At 36.8% G+C, this 14,707-nt stretch overlaps 1 protein-coding gene across 2 annotated transcripts in view; it reads left to right on the forward strand.

Moving 5' to 3' along the window:
• Positions 1 to 137: 137 nt before the first annotated feature.
• PTPRB (protein tyrosine phosphatase receptor type B) overlaps positions 138 to 14,707 on the forward strand; it is a 130,409-nt gene continuing 115,839 nt past the window's right edge. Inside the window, exons 1-3 of one of the 2 annotated variants that reach the window (XM_061416474.1) lie at positions 138 to 553; positions 1,794 to 2,189; positions 12,417 to 12,667. In XM_061416474.1, coding sequence (XP_061272458.1) covers positions 499 to 553; positions 1,794 to 2,189; positions 12,417 to 12,667 — 702 coding nt within the window. In that variant the 5' untranslated portion in view covers positions 138 to 498. The remainder of the gene's footprint in view (positions 554 to 1,793; positions 2,190 to 12,416; positions 12,668 to 14,707) is intronic. The other variant, XM_061416471.1, reaches the window with a different exon arrangement.

A 14,707-nucleotide genomic window follows, 5' to 3' on the forward strand; every position in this document is an offset into this window, starting at 1 on the left:
CATTATGTGGTTTTCCTCGATAGACTTCCAGCTATCATTATACACACAGTACATGTTTATGTCTTCATATCCCTTGTCACAGACCCTCATAAATTACATGGTTGGTGTTTGTTCGGCAGAATCACATCACCTGAAGAGATGTAATGCTGTAGGAACATTGAATTACCTAAGATTACAATTCTTTTCTTCCTTCTTGAGCTTAGTCGTGTGGCAAAGGGATGGTAGACGAAAACTTACACATTTTATTCTGCTCCTGGGGGCTGGAATTTTTTTCGACATTAAAAAAAAAGAGAAGTAATCATAATCCCTTCTTTCTAAGGAAACAGACAAAAGGACAACTGGTGTAAAACTTCCCCCAAACAATTCAATAGGAGGAAGTGCTCGTCACTGACTTTTCCCCCCACCATGAAGGCACATTTCCTTCCTAGTCTTTGCTTCTCTTATCTGGGAGAATTTTTTTTTCCCCCAAGCAAAGCATGAACAGTCGTTAAGTGGAAAATGGAGGCTGAATTTTACATGGCGATTCTTACCTGCTTCATCTTCGTGAACTCAGGTGAGTGGGTCTGCCTCAAGTTTCCTGAGGCATTTCTTCAAATAGCCAGCAAAGGAGTCTCTGTCCTTAGAAAAGTGTGTGAAACAAAGCGGAAATGGAGCCAGGTCTCCATGGCAGTTTAGCCAGAGACGATGAGGAGGGGGAATAAAAGGAGCCTGTGATGCCCACACTGTTGAGATTTCTCCCCAAAAGAAAATAAATGGCCTCTTCTGGTGTCCTCCAAATGCCTCAGGCAGCTCCTGAAATGGCATCTGAATAGTAGAGACTAAAGCAACCCCAAGGTGGGGAAAACGTATTATTACGCAACTGTCTGTGGCATCTTTCTGCTTTTTCTCTGTCAAGTTATAGTTTGGTTTCCTCTGTGTTAAATAAAGAAAACATAAGAAATATAATTAAAGGGAGTTGAGGAACTGTGGTGGGTTTTATTTGGAAGTTGTTATTTGGAACGTCTGAATATTTTAATAGAATGGCTGAGAAAATTAAGTAAAAGCACCTTGAAGATGGTTTTTGAGCCTGAATATTTCACTTTTTAATCTGATGTTTAACAACTGGGTATTCAGTTTTCTCTTATTAGCATTTGAAGGAAGACTGCAGATACTGTCACAAAATAGAAAAATACTTCTCTATAGTATTATAAAAATTTAATTTGTGATAATCAATACTTTAATTACTTACTATTAGCTAGGAGAATGTGCTTAGAAGAATGGAAAATTTTGTTTTATTTTGGGATAAATATACCTAATTTTCAAAAACTGTATTCAAACTCATCCATTTGTATACAAACACTTATTGCAGTGGTAACTTAAGAATTGGAAAATGGAGTGTTTCTTTAGAGTGGAGAATGGAGGTGAGGTGGAAGGAATGAAATGGTTAAAATGGGAATTGGATTTTATATAACTTTAGCATTTAAATATTTGGGCTAAAATATCTCACCGTATTCTTTGGATGGTTTAGTTTCTTTTCCAAGCTTCCTTTCATTATTTCAATGGGGGCATATTTTCTTCCCTAAACCATGTGAAAGGAAAAGAAAAGAAGCTAAGTGTGACATTTTTGCATTGTTTGTTTTGGGATTTTTAAATCACATGTGTTGACTCTGGAACTATTCACTTTAAATGATAGCAATTGCAAAAGATAAGTAAACCTTGTGTTTTGACCAGGCTGATTTGTGGGTGGGTTGCTTTGCTTTCTGGTGGGTTTTATGGTTTGTTGCATAGCACTTGATGAGCTTCTCATCTTCCAGAGGGGTTTCAGATTGTCCATGTCCAGAAACAACAATGTCTTTTCAAAAATGGGAGAGTGGTCATGGACTTGTGCAATAGGACAAACCAGAACCAGCAGTGGATGTGGACTGAGGATGGAAAGCTCCTTCATGTTAAATCTGCTCTATGCCTGGGCATCTCCAATTCCTCTGGTGGCCCTGGCCGAGCCGCCATCTTTGCCCCCTGCTCCCAGGCTCCTCGATGGACTTGCTATGAGAAGGAAGGGTTCCTTGAGGTGGAAAATGCCTCTCTCTTTCTCAAGAAACAAGGCGTCAGGGTAGTGGTCAAGAAGGGCAGAAAGTACCTCCATAGCTGGATGAAAATAGATGTCAACGAGGAGGGAAAACCAGTCAATGAAAGCCTCTGCTCTAAAAAAGGTGAGTTCTTCCTTTCAGAATTGATTCTGAAAGTTCTGTTAAATATCTTGCTGTTTTGCATTTAAGGGAAGTCCACATGCTCCAACAAAATTCCAGTGGAAGATTCATAAGCTAATGGAAATGGATTGTGTGGTACACACCAACTTGGAAAACTTCATTATCTTCGTTAAAATAAGCCCAACTTTCCTTTTTCTGTCTATCTCTCATGCTTCCTTCCTTTTTTTTCCTTGCTTCTTTTATTAATTCAACAAATATTTCTTGAGCTTCTCTTTTGTGTCAAACATTAAGCACTTTGGCTAAATACTAGTAGACGTGGGAATGTAAATGTCTATACCATACACAGGTAATGACTAAAGGCAATAATAAGGAAATTAATAATTTTGCTGATGTAGACACTTCTGTTCTCTGATTATGAGGAGCTATTAGAACATCAAAATGGTGCTTTATAAGACTGGGAAGATAATAAGTTATGCTTTTGTAAATCTCTTGTACTAATGTTAGAGGTAGATTTTTTTGGAGGTAGTATCTTTGAAATGTTAAGAACCAATGTGCAGCTACAGAATCTTCTAATTTGTTGATCATTGATGAATATAACCTAGATGATGAACATATAAAAACTTGTATACACATGCATAAATTTCTGGTACAACATACAGTTCAGTCCTAGACTAGGAATATTTATTTGTCGATACAGCTTAATATTCTATTTTACTTAATCATCTTATTGCTTATTTACTCCTTTATTAGAGGTTTGCTTTAGGAAGTCATGGAGGATAAAAGAATTGCTACATACTAGCTATAAATAACTGGAGAATTTTCTAGAAATGAAGCCCTTCCTTAAGATTAAAATTTGTCAAGGTAAAGTGAATTGTCCCAAATAATTAAATAGCAGAGGTATAGATTAGAACCCAGGGTTTTTGTTTGTTTGTTTGTTTGTTTTACCTTTCTTTTGTATTAGAGTATAGCGGATTAGCAAACAGCATCCTGATAGTTTCAGCTGAACAGTGAAGGGACTCAGCCATAGATACACATGTATCCATTCTCCCCCAAACTCCCCTCTATCCAGACTGCCACATAACACTGAGCAGAGTTCCATGTGCTATACAGTATGACTTTGTTGAGAACCTGTTTCTTGATTCCTTGTCCAATATATGTTCCATTTTATAGTAGTTTCCACATGCTCATCCATAGGATTCTTGCCCAATTGGCTACATTCAGAATCACCTGGTAGAGAGAAGTAAAATGAATTATTGCCATCATTTCTTCCTTTACTGTTGTTTCCAAGATTTGATTCCAAGAAATCTATATTTGGGCATGATACTGGATGCTTTTTAAAAATTTCCCCAAATAATTTTAATTCATAGCCTCATTTCAGGATCAGCATCCACTGTACATTTAACTCTTTTTATTAGGTCTTTATTTTTGAGACTTATATGAGTTTTTTCACCACACTGATCTTTGAACAATTTTACGTCACTCTAAGAGTCGGACACAACTGAGTGACTTCACTTTCACTTTTCACTTTCATGCGTTGGAGAAGGAAATGGCAACCCACTCCAGTGTTCTTGCCGCGAGAATCCCAGGGATGGGGGAGCCTAGTGGGCTGCTGTCTATGGGGTCGCACAGAGTCGGACACGACTGAAGTGACTTAGCAGCAGCATTTACTTTAAGTAGGTGCCAATTAAATGGGCTCTTCTATAGTACAAGAAGAATCTCTGTTCTTATAAAGACTTCTGATATGAGAATAAGAAAAAAATATAAAATTTAATTATGAAATTCAACATTATCAGGGAGAATACATCACATAGCACCATCCAAACTGTTCCTTTCCTGTAGTTCATCTACCTAGGCCTATCCTAAACAACACGGAAACATTGTAAATATTTCGGTTGTATGGTGTATGGTTATACCCAAGCAGGGAGATTCCTCCCCAACTCCCAATCAAACCTTAGAAAAATGTTCTTTCATTAGAACTTTTAAAAAGCACATATGAATTCAATAGATATGGATTATTCAAGATAGAAGATAATTCATGGAAAAACTATTTCTTTCAACCTTCACACAAAACATGTCTAATGATATACATTTCAAAAGTAAAGTAGATATAATAGACTACTTGCAGGTAACCACTGAACATGCCATATCCAAAATGCCTGATAATGTGTGTTGGGGCGAGAAAATGGACCTCTAGAAAAAGCAGAGTTAAAATTTGAACAATTCCAATACAAAAAAGTATCTTATATTTGAATATACATAGGTGCAACATATACTTTTGCCAACAGACTTTTTCCTTCTCTAACTGCACAGAATGATATTGGTTGACCCATAGCATGAACACTCACTGATTTTCTAGAGAGTTCATTGTGAAATGTTAAATTTCATGTAGATGTTTGTAATGAATGAACTCCAAATGCCTTTTCTTAAGAGTTAATAAATACTATACTTTTAAGTGGGCTTCCCTAGTGGCTCAGATGGTAAAGCATCTGTCTGCAATGCAGGAGACCTGGGTTTGATCCCTGGGTTGGGAAGATCCCCTGGAGAAGGAAATGGCAGCCCACTCCAATATTCTTGCCTGGAAAATCCCATGGATCGTGGAGCCTGCTAGGCTACCGTCCATGGGGTCGCAAAGAGTCGGACACAATGCATGTTGTTCATGTAGAGGATATATTGTTTTTATTAGGCTCATCAGTAAAAGCATACTTGTGAAGGTCAAAACCTGGGCTATATATTTCATATTTGTTTCATAGAAGAAACATTCATAATACCATTCAAATATTTAAGTAATATTTCTCTACTACTACTAGGTGCCATAACTTGTGCTAGTAACTGAAGTACCCTACACCAGGCTTTACATCAGAATACAATAAATGTGAAATAGTATTAATATTCTGGCTTCATCCTCTAGGTCAACTAACTCAGGAATTATATTTTTAAATACTTCCAATATGCAGCCAAACCTGAGAATCAGTAAATATGTCTTGCTCCTTAGGATAATGGGAAGGCAAATAAGGAAATAGTTATAATGAGTGTGAGTAGAAAAAAAATATCCCTTCCTCCAATATATATTCTTGCCAGTGTGTCACATTAAATGATAGTTTTTTTTAACTCGATACTTCTTAAATTTTTTAAACATTTCTTTGAATGTCCACTGAATTTTGTCATAATTTAACTGTGCTTCATTTTCACTAAGATGTTTTTTTTCTTCTTCCTCTCCTTTACTCAAGCCCCTCTATAATAGGATGAATCAAATAGGTTTCCAAAGTGGGTCGAAATTTGATTCAAAAGTTAATAAGAAGGTTTTTAATAGAAGAACCTGTACTAGGGTCAGATTTCCTCAAATAATCAGTGCTACTGCAATGATTTTTATTAGGAGAGGAATGTAAAATTAACCTATCTTTTCAAATTTTCATATAATTTATATTTCTGTAAAACCCCTTAAAACAACCATTTAATGAAACAAATAGAATAGAGTCTGTGAGTGAAAGTTGCACAGTCCTGTCACTCTTTGCGACCCCATGGACTATAGAGTCCATGGAATTCTCCAGGCCAGAATACTGGAGTGGGTAGCCTTTCCCTTCTCCAGGGGATCTTCCCAACCCAGGGATTGAAGCCAGGTCTCCCACATTGCAGGCAGCTTCTTTACCAGCTGAGCCACAGGGGAAGCCCAGAATAGCGTTTAATGGGACATAATTCGTGGGAATTCAATTAAAAAGAATATATAGGTTATGTAGAACCAGGATCACCAGGATCATAGTAGATTACCAAGTTAAATAAAAGATGGATTTAGATTTTTTACCATTCCCTCTGAATTTTAAGTTTACCCTTAAAGAATATACTACACAAATTCATTTTGGATCCGCTCCCCCAACAAAAAACATAATGTATATGGTAGACAGACTCTTATTTTTAAAAAAACTTTTAAGATCAATTTTTAAAATTAGAGCCTTATAGCTATTATTCTGAGTAGGGAGTAATAAAAAGCATTGCTTCCAAAATGCCAATATATCTGGCTGAAATGACAAAATTTCCTTTTCCCTATATATTCTTTTGTCAGTCAGTTGCCAGATATCCAGCTATCTGGAAACCATCTTACCTTTAGCAATGTGTCAATAAAACAAGTGATTGACAGATTCAAATATTTCCTCCAGATAGCCACATCTTTGGAGTCACTGTATTGAGTATAGCTTTTAGAAATATTTTGTGTATTGTTTCTCAGTCTCCATAAATTCACACAAGGCAGTCATCAATAAGGCAATAAGGAAAAACCAAATTTTATTCTATTCCCAAGCATATAGCAATTTTATATAATGACACATTTGATTTTTTTAAGATTATTATTGCTTTAAGAGTAAAAATGCATTCTGAGGTCCAAATTTCTAATTTACAAACTCTTGAAACATGGCACTCCTAAGGGCTTCCTGCTAGGAAAAATCTTTTAAGCTAAAGGGAAAATTATATCAGCCTACACTTTGGGGGAGGGGTACTTGTACATTTCTAGGAAAGTTCACTTAAAATTCAGTTAAACATTTTTTTTCTCCATGACTGGTTGTTTGTATATACAGGAGATGCAAAAGAAAAAAAGTTAGAAAGACTCAACTATTATGCTATAAACCTCTTCAGAGCAGGAATCATAACTTAGAAATCTTTATCTCCTTTAAAGGTAATCTTGGTTCCCATGGTCAACAAGTGCTGGCTAAATGTGTTTCAACTTCTAAAAGGTGTTAAATATCAGAATTACAGTGATTCCCAGGTGGCTCTTCTGTGGTAGAGAACCCAGGAGACAAGCATTTGATCCCTGGGTTGGGAAGATCTCCTGGAGGAGGAAATGGTAACCCACTCCAGTACTCTTGCCTGGAAAGTCCCAGGGATGGGGTCGCAAAGAGTTGGACACAACTGAGTGACTGAGTATGCACATCAGAATAATAGGGAACAATTAAGGAAAGCTAAGGACTATTTTTATACCACTATTGAAGTCCTGATTATTGGTTTTCTCTTCTTCCCAAATCAAGCAGAATTTTTAAACCCACCAAGCCATTAACAGTTACAGTACTATCTATTCCAACAGGAAAAGTCTTATCCCCACAAACAGACAACACAGGTTATGGGGACCGAATTATTGACATTTTATGGACCTACACAATATGGAAAATAACCCATTCATTGGGCCCCCTCTTTTACATGAGAAACAGAGAAATCTTCTCAAAGGATATTACATATTTGCAAGCATATCTAAGCAAATAATCCTTAAGACAGGAAAATAAAAACATTCTAAACTTGAAAAGGGGTTCCACAACACCAGCACCAATCTATTGACTGTAGACCATACTCAAATAGTTCTAGGACTTCCAAATGAAGAGTACAAAATTCTGTCTATGGTTTGGATACCTATTCCAAGGAACTCCAAGTCTCCTTACAAGTATAAACACCCAGGATAACTGTCTAAAATTGTTACTTTCACTAAGATGTTTCATATTGTATGAAGAGTAACATTGTATATGTCAGCCAACCAATCAACATTTATTGCGGATCTGCTACAGATTCATTCATTCAGATTTCATTTTTTTGTCTGAGGATAAGCAAATTTTTCCAGACATATTTTCAAGTGTCCCTGATATGGCTGAGTTAGTAAAATTACTACGAGATCTCACTGCTGAAGTAAATCATACTGTTGGCTGGCTTGATATACCTGCTAGTTAAAGTAATTGTTTAATTGTAGTCATATGGGTGAGGGAATAAAATCCATAAGCATTGTAATAGGTAAGCAATCATATATGCTCTTGGGGCACTGAGTTTTAGCAGCTATTTCCTCTGGTGATTGGTAGTAGTGCTTGTAAATACAGACAGCTTGATGGGAAATGAACAAACCAAAACAGAAAGTGTCTTTGTATACACAGACTCTGACCAAATTGGCTGTCACAGACATTTTAGAGTTTCCTCCTTGCATCATTATAACAACATGGACTTTGCAATTAACCATTTATTTACATGATCATTGAAAATCGTCTGGTCATTGAGTATTAATATATGCTTTCTATGATCACTGAAAAACATCTAACATAGCATCTGGAGTTGCTCAACGATTTTCAGCCTGTGACACATCATTAAACTTATCAGGGCACACCCAAGGCTGCATATGACTTTCATGGGCCCTGTGCACATATCTTTGTGGGTTCCTTCCTCCACTTGGAAAAAAAATAAAATAAATTAATAGATTATCTTGGTCCTAGCATTCTCATTTATTCACAATGTGTGAAAAAAATTTAACATTTTATTTGACCCTGAACGTGAAGAGATAACCCACGCCCAAGGTAAGAGAAACCCAAGTAAGATGGTAGGTGTTGCAAGAGGGCATTAGAGGGCAAACACACTGAAACCAGACTCACAGAAAACTAGTCAATCTAATCACACTAGGACCACAGCCTTGTCTAACTAAATGAAACTAAGCCATGCCCGTGGGGCAACCCAAGACGGGCGGGTCATGGTGGAGAGGGCTGACAGAATGTGGTCCACTGGAGAAGGGAATGGCAAACCACTTCTCTTGCCTTGAGAACCCCATGAACAGTATGAAAAGGCAAAATGATAGGATACTGAAAGAGAAACTCCCGAGGTCAGTAGGTGCCCAATATGCTACTGGAGATCAGTGGAGAAATAACTCCAGAAAGAATGAAGGGATGGAGTCAAAGCACTGACTTGATGGACGTGAGTCTGAGTGAACTCAGGGAGTTGGTGATGGACAGGGAGGCCTGGCGTGTTGCGATTCATGGGGTCGCAAAGAGTCAGACACAACTGAGCGACTGATCTGATCTGATCTGAACGTTCTTTGTTAAAAATTATTTTCAAAGAAATTAAATCATTTCATGAACCCTAAAAATCATGAGCCCTAGGCAATGTTTGTGTTGTGCCTAACAGATGAGCCAGCCCTGGGCACACCAAGTTATTCACCCACTTTCCACCTGCTTTTGCCCTAACCTTGTTGAGGCTCTGGCTTAGCATGTCTCCCCCAAAGCCTCGTAGCCATGAACTAATAAACCATTCTTCTCCCTCCATCCTTCTACACCACCATTTCATCCTTTTCCAATGTTTGTGTGTGCATTTTTCCAAAAGAAAACGTGGGACATTAGGATAAACCAGGCTCATCGTTATATAACAAACCATAGTACAGTAGTTGAGTAGTAATTGGCTATTGAAAAGCATTTCTTTGATTGGCTAAACTTTCATTTTTTAATCTAAATTTTTTTACTATGCTATGCTTTGATGTTTTACTATCCTATGTCTTGGTATCAATTTCCATTTATTAATTTTACTTTTTCCTAATCTTGCATCTTTTTTAAGTTTCTTAAAAAAAATTAACCCCTGATTATGCCTTCTTGGTTGTTATGCCTCCTATTGTTTGTAAATTCTCCATCTTTGGTACTCTTTTCAAAAATTTTTCACTTTCTAACTCACTTTTTCAAATTTTAGGCATGTGTATTTTTAAATGTATTCTTTATTTCATTGACTACATTCTCTGAAATTTTAATTATTCATTTTAACATTTCTAATAATTATTCAGAATATTATAATGCCCAGATCTTTCACTTTATTCTAGTCAAATCTGATTTAATAGATCTTTTATATTAATTTAAATATTTATGTATAAATATATATATACAAATCATCGTTTTTCTAAGGTATCTTCTGTTTCATTTATCTCTTTTCCAGATTGCTTTCCCACTTTTAAAGGGCATATTACATTTGGCATCTTCCTACAGAATAGAAAGTATCAATATAGTTTAAATTTTATATCTCCAAAATGAGTTTTATTCAAGTTTTTGCTTTCAATATGCTTGAACAGTTTTTTAATCATTTAAAAGAGGGAAACTAACAAATTGTGTATTGTCTCCACTATCATTATACAAAAATTCCATTTCTATTATTGATTATCTCTAAGGCAATCATAGATGAATTAATAAACTAAAATGCATATTGCTTTTTAAAGAAATGTATTTGAAATATGGTCTTGATATGACACAGTCATTGCAAATCATTTTATAGGTGAGCTCTAAGTGCTAAGCTTTGTTTTTTCTACATTAAGTACGAAACTTCTTAGATTGGACCTAGGATGGTCCGCCTTATTTTGAATTGTGTTCTAAGAGGAATTGTGTATAATGTGGAAACAATGTAATAGCAATGGTACAATAAAGCTTTTTAAAAATAGCTTCAACATATTGTTCCATTGTGTAGGAACTTTTCCTTGCATTTGTCAAAACACATCTTGTTCTTTCATAAACTGTAAAATATATATACCTTTAAAAGAACATCAGAAGAATTGTAGAACCCAAAACACACAGAGATCTACTAATTTTAGTATAATTTCATAACACCCATTTCAACAAAGAGTTCAGGCAATGGAAAGGTGAAATTATTTTAATCACCTTATATATTTCTATGATGGATTTTTCTTTCTTTTCATCTACTTCATAATTCTTCAATTCCCACATAAGACATGATTAGAATTCAGCTTTGGCTCATATTGTACATGTGGATAAAATTATATATTTAGATGTATATTACACCTGAGAAATGTATTAGAAATGCAGGTGCTAGATCCCACACCAGATATACTAGATCATAATTTGGGGGTAGGGAGTGGGGCAGTAAGGCTTCAATATTCCAACAAGCTCCAAAGGAGATTGTGATGCCTAACAAAGTTTGTTTTGAAATTCACAAAATTTGGAAATTAAATGTTAAGACTAAAGTTTCCTTCCTGTTTTTTAAATAGCACAAGTTAAAACATAGACACAAAATGAAGGGGTACCAGACTTGAATATTCTGTAGGTTCTTTCTTTGGAAAAAGGTGGTGTCCTAAACTGGAAAATGAACTTGTTTGGTTTAGAGTGTTTTAAAAATACATTTAGAAGGTTAATTACAGACAGTTACAGAAGAGTAGAATTTTTTCCATAACATATCCCAAAGCTACTTGCAATGGTGATAAGCTATGTTATTTGCAAAAGAAATTTCAAGAGTGCTTTGATCATTTACCTAACTTGGGGAAAGTCTTGTTTCATCCATTGAATTAATTCTATAAACTGACTAAAAAAAATAGTTCTCAAGAAGAGAACTTACCAACAGCTTAGTGAAGAAGAGTAAACATAGGTTGACATGTGAAGACACATAATTACATGCTAGGTATATGGAAGCTTGTCTCTGCCCTCACCTCACCATTAAATCTTTTTTTTTCTGAAGATATGAGAGCTAAAATTGTCTTAGGTAGTAATCAACTCAGGGGATTGACATTGGCCAAAGCTCGAAATAGCCAAAATACTAATCTCCACGTATAGAATTTTTTGCATCCCAACAATAGATTAGTATCTGTGTAAAAGGACATTCTAGCACCTAAATCAATTAAGAATGCAGAATTAAGACTGCTTCTTGTAGTCTGTTGTAAAGGCATATTACTAATAGTACAGTTGGATCTGTCCTATAGAAGACATCCCAGGAATGAGTACATCTCTAGATATGCCAAGCACAATGGCAGTGATAGTTAGTGGCACCGAATTCAGGAAGATAAAAGCAGACAGAAATCAGGGAGAATGTCCAAACATTTATCAAAACTTTAGTAGATGTACAGGTAGGGTTGCTGGATAAAATATACCATACCCAGTTACATTTGAATTTCAGATAAATGACAATTTTTAGTAAAAGCGTATTCCTAACATACAATATAATATAATCTTTGTAATGTTGTATATTGGGGATATATTAAATATACTGAGTCTTTGGTCATTTATGTGAAATAGTAATTTAACTGGGCATGACATATTTTTATTTGCTATATCTGGCAACCGCATATACAGGGTACCCTGAACAATCCTCCACATCTCAAGGAAAAGATGCTTAATGGTCATGGTTATTTTATTAACATTTAAGAGAACAGCTGATATTTACATCTTGCTAAATTATAAAAAGACCTTTTCCATCTTGAGCCTCTTTTTGTGCTTATCCCTGATAGCACAGTTTCCATAATTCTCCCTGCACCTTGTAAATTGGATAGATGGATAAAAGATAGGTGACACAGACAGGGCAAATGAGTATGGTCACACTCAAACTATCTTCTATTTTTCCTGTAACTGAAATTTATCTACATGCCTATTGTTAAAGCGGTCTTTTTCTAAGAAAAACTGTTTTTATATGAAGACTGTATAAAACATGAGGGTAATTTTAGCACCTGTCCTTTCTTTACCTCAGCTGGCCCGGGAACTGAAGTCTCAGTAAGGAGCATTAGAAACACAGCTCCTCCCCAGACCCCCACTACTTTTAATGCACTTCCATATAGCCTGGGACACCTTATTAGAAATACCACCGAGGCCTTCACCAGAAGTACTCCGGAAAACTACAGCCAGAACAGCAGCCAGAGTCAGCACCTCAGTCTATGGATGGCTGGAATGACATCTTGGGTTCCCTGGACTACTCCACCCTTCTCCAGCACCACGGAAGAGGTAAGTGAGGAGAAAGGAGTGCATGGAGTGTGTCTTGGGAAGGCCTCAGAAAGCCCATTGCTTGAAAAGACTGGCTTTGCTGGAAATAATGCTACTTAAGTGGGTGATGAGGCATTCTGTGTCTTTGTTGTTAATTGTACATGAAGGCATTTTGCATAATGAGAAAATCTTGGAGGTAGAATTTAAATGGCTACACCTTTATAAGCTGAAGATAATTATAACTCCTGTAGACTGGCCACATTTCTGAACTGAAGTCAGGGTTCATAGTCTTACAAGAATTAAAATCAGGAAGTAAAAATTACAGTCAGTAACTTGCAGGTCCCCCTGCATATAGGTCACAATCATTTATGCTTATAAGGGAGGGGAGAGAGTCACAAAGCAATGCAAGATTCAGGAATCATTATAACAGATTTGTAAAGATGGACAAGGATAAGCTGAGTCATATAAAATTCTACATCAGCATCCACAAGACAGGGAAAAGGCTGAGAAGCAGCCAGGACACGGCTGTAGAATCTGTTCACATAGCGTTTCTGTTTCAGGTGTTCACCCCTTTGGTTTTGCTTTCCATTCAGGGTTTTAGGCCATCATTTTAGACAATAGCTGTAATTAAAGCACATTTTAAAAGCTACGGTTTCATTTGGCAGTATTTAGCTGTTTCATAATAAGCAACCTGAGGGCTTCCCAGGGATTGCAACAGTAAAGAATCCACCTGCCAATGCAAGAGATGTAGAGACCGCTGGTTCAATCCCTGGGTTGGGAGGATTCTCTGCAGGAGGAAATGGCAACCCATTCCAGTATTCTTGGCTGGAAAATTCCATAGACAGAGGAGGCTGGCTGCCAATAGTCTGTGGCATCGCAAAGAGTCAGACGTGACTGAGTACATCCACACACACAAAAGCAACCCAAGTAATTTAAAGGAAGTAAAAGCTCAACTCTATGCATGTGACTTAACCATTTTAGTGCTCTGTTTTCTTTTGCATTGTGCAGAAATTAAAATTGCACATGACTCCTGGCTAGTGAACCCATACCTCATTATTGATTGCAAAACAAATAGAGCCAGTGCTATAAATCTGCCCTCCAACCTATTTCTTGCCTTGTCTCTGAAGAGTTCAGAAGGCCTCACGACTTTCCTGGACACTCTTTAATCAATTTAAAGCTCAATATTCACTATCAGCCTATTAGCAAAAATACCATTTCAAGAAATAACCCAAACTCTAAATTCAATTGAAATGTTAGCTTCTCCCTTCCATCACCCCACCAAGCTTGGTCTTGAAATAGGGGAAAATGGAGTGTGTTCAAATTCTCTCACATCTCATCAGCTATATACCCACCTCTCCAAGCTTGATCTTCATGGTTTCAGATATATCTGGGCTTGGAAAGTGGGAAGGAAAGACAGGAAAAAGGAGCAGGAGAGCTGTTACTTAATGATGTCATCATGAACTGGCCCTGTGGTCTCCCTAAATCTCCAAGCCCTGAGCCCATTCAACCACTGATGTCAGGGAGAGTTTTACCACTTGCTTGTGAAATTGAACACTTCTTGGTGGAGCACCTTCTCATTCAGGCTGAATGTGCCTTGACTAAAACTGCATTCTAACACCAGTTTATAAGAGGATTCTTATAGCTGAGCTTAAATATTTATATTTACTTTTTTTTGTACTGATGTGTGTATTTTGTGTATAGGTTGCTGTTGTTCAGTCCCTAAGTCATGTCTGACTCTTCTGAGACCCCATGGACTGTGGCACTCCAGGCTTCCCTGTCCTTCTCCATCTCCCAGAGTTTATTCAAACTCATGTCCACTGAGTCCATGATGCTATCTAACCATCTCTTCATCTGACACCCACTTCTTCTTTTGCCTTCAATCTTTCCTAGCATCCAATGAGTCAGCTCTTCACATCAGGTGGCCAAAGTATTGGAGCTTCAGCTTCAGCATCAGTCATTCCAATGAAGAGTCAGGGTTGATTTCCTTTAGGATTGACTGGTTTGATCTCTTTGCAGTTCAAGGGACCCTCTAGAATCTTCTTCAGCACGACAGTTCGAAAA

This window comes from Bos javanicus, chromosome 5, assembly GCF_032452875.1.
Source record: "Bos javanicus breed banteng chromosome 5, ARS-OSU_banteng_1.0, whole genome shotgun sequence".
NCBI lineage: Eukaryota > Metazoa > Chordata > Mammalia > Artiodactyla > Bovidae > Bos > Bos javanicus.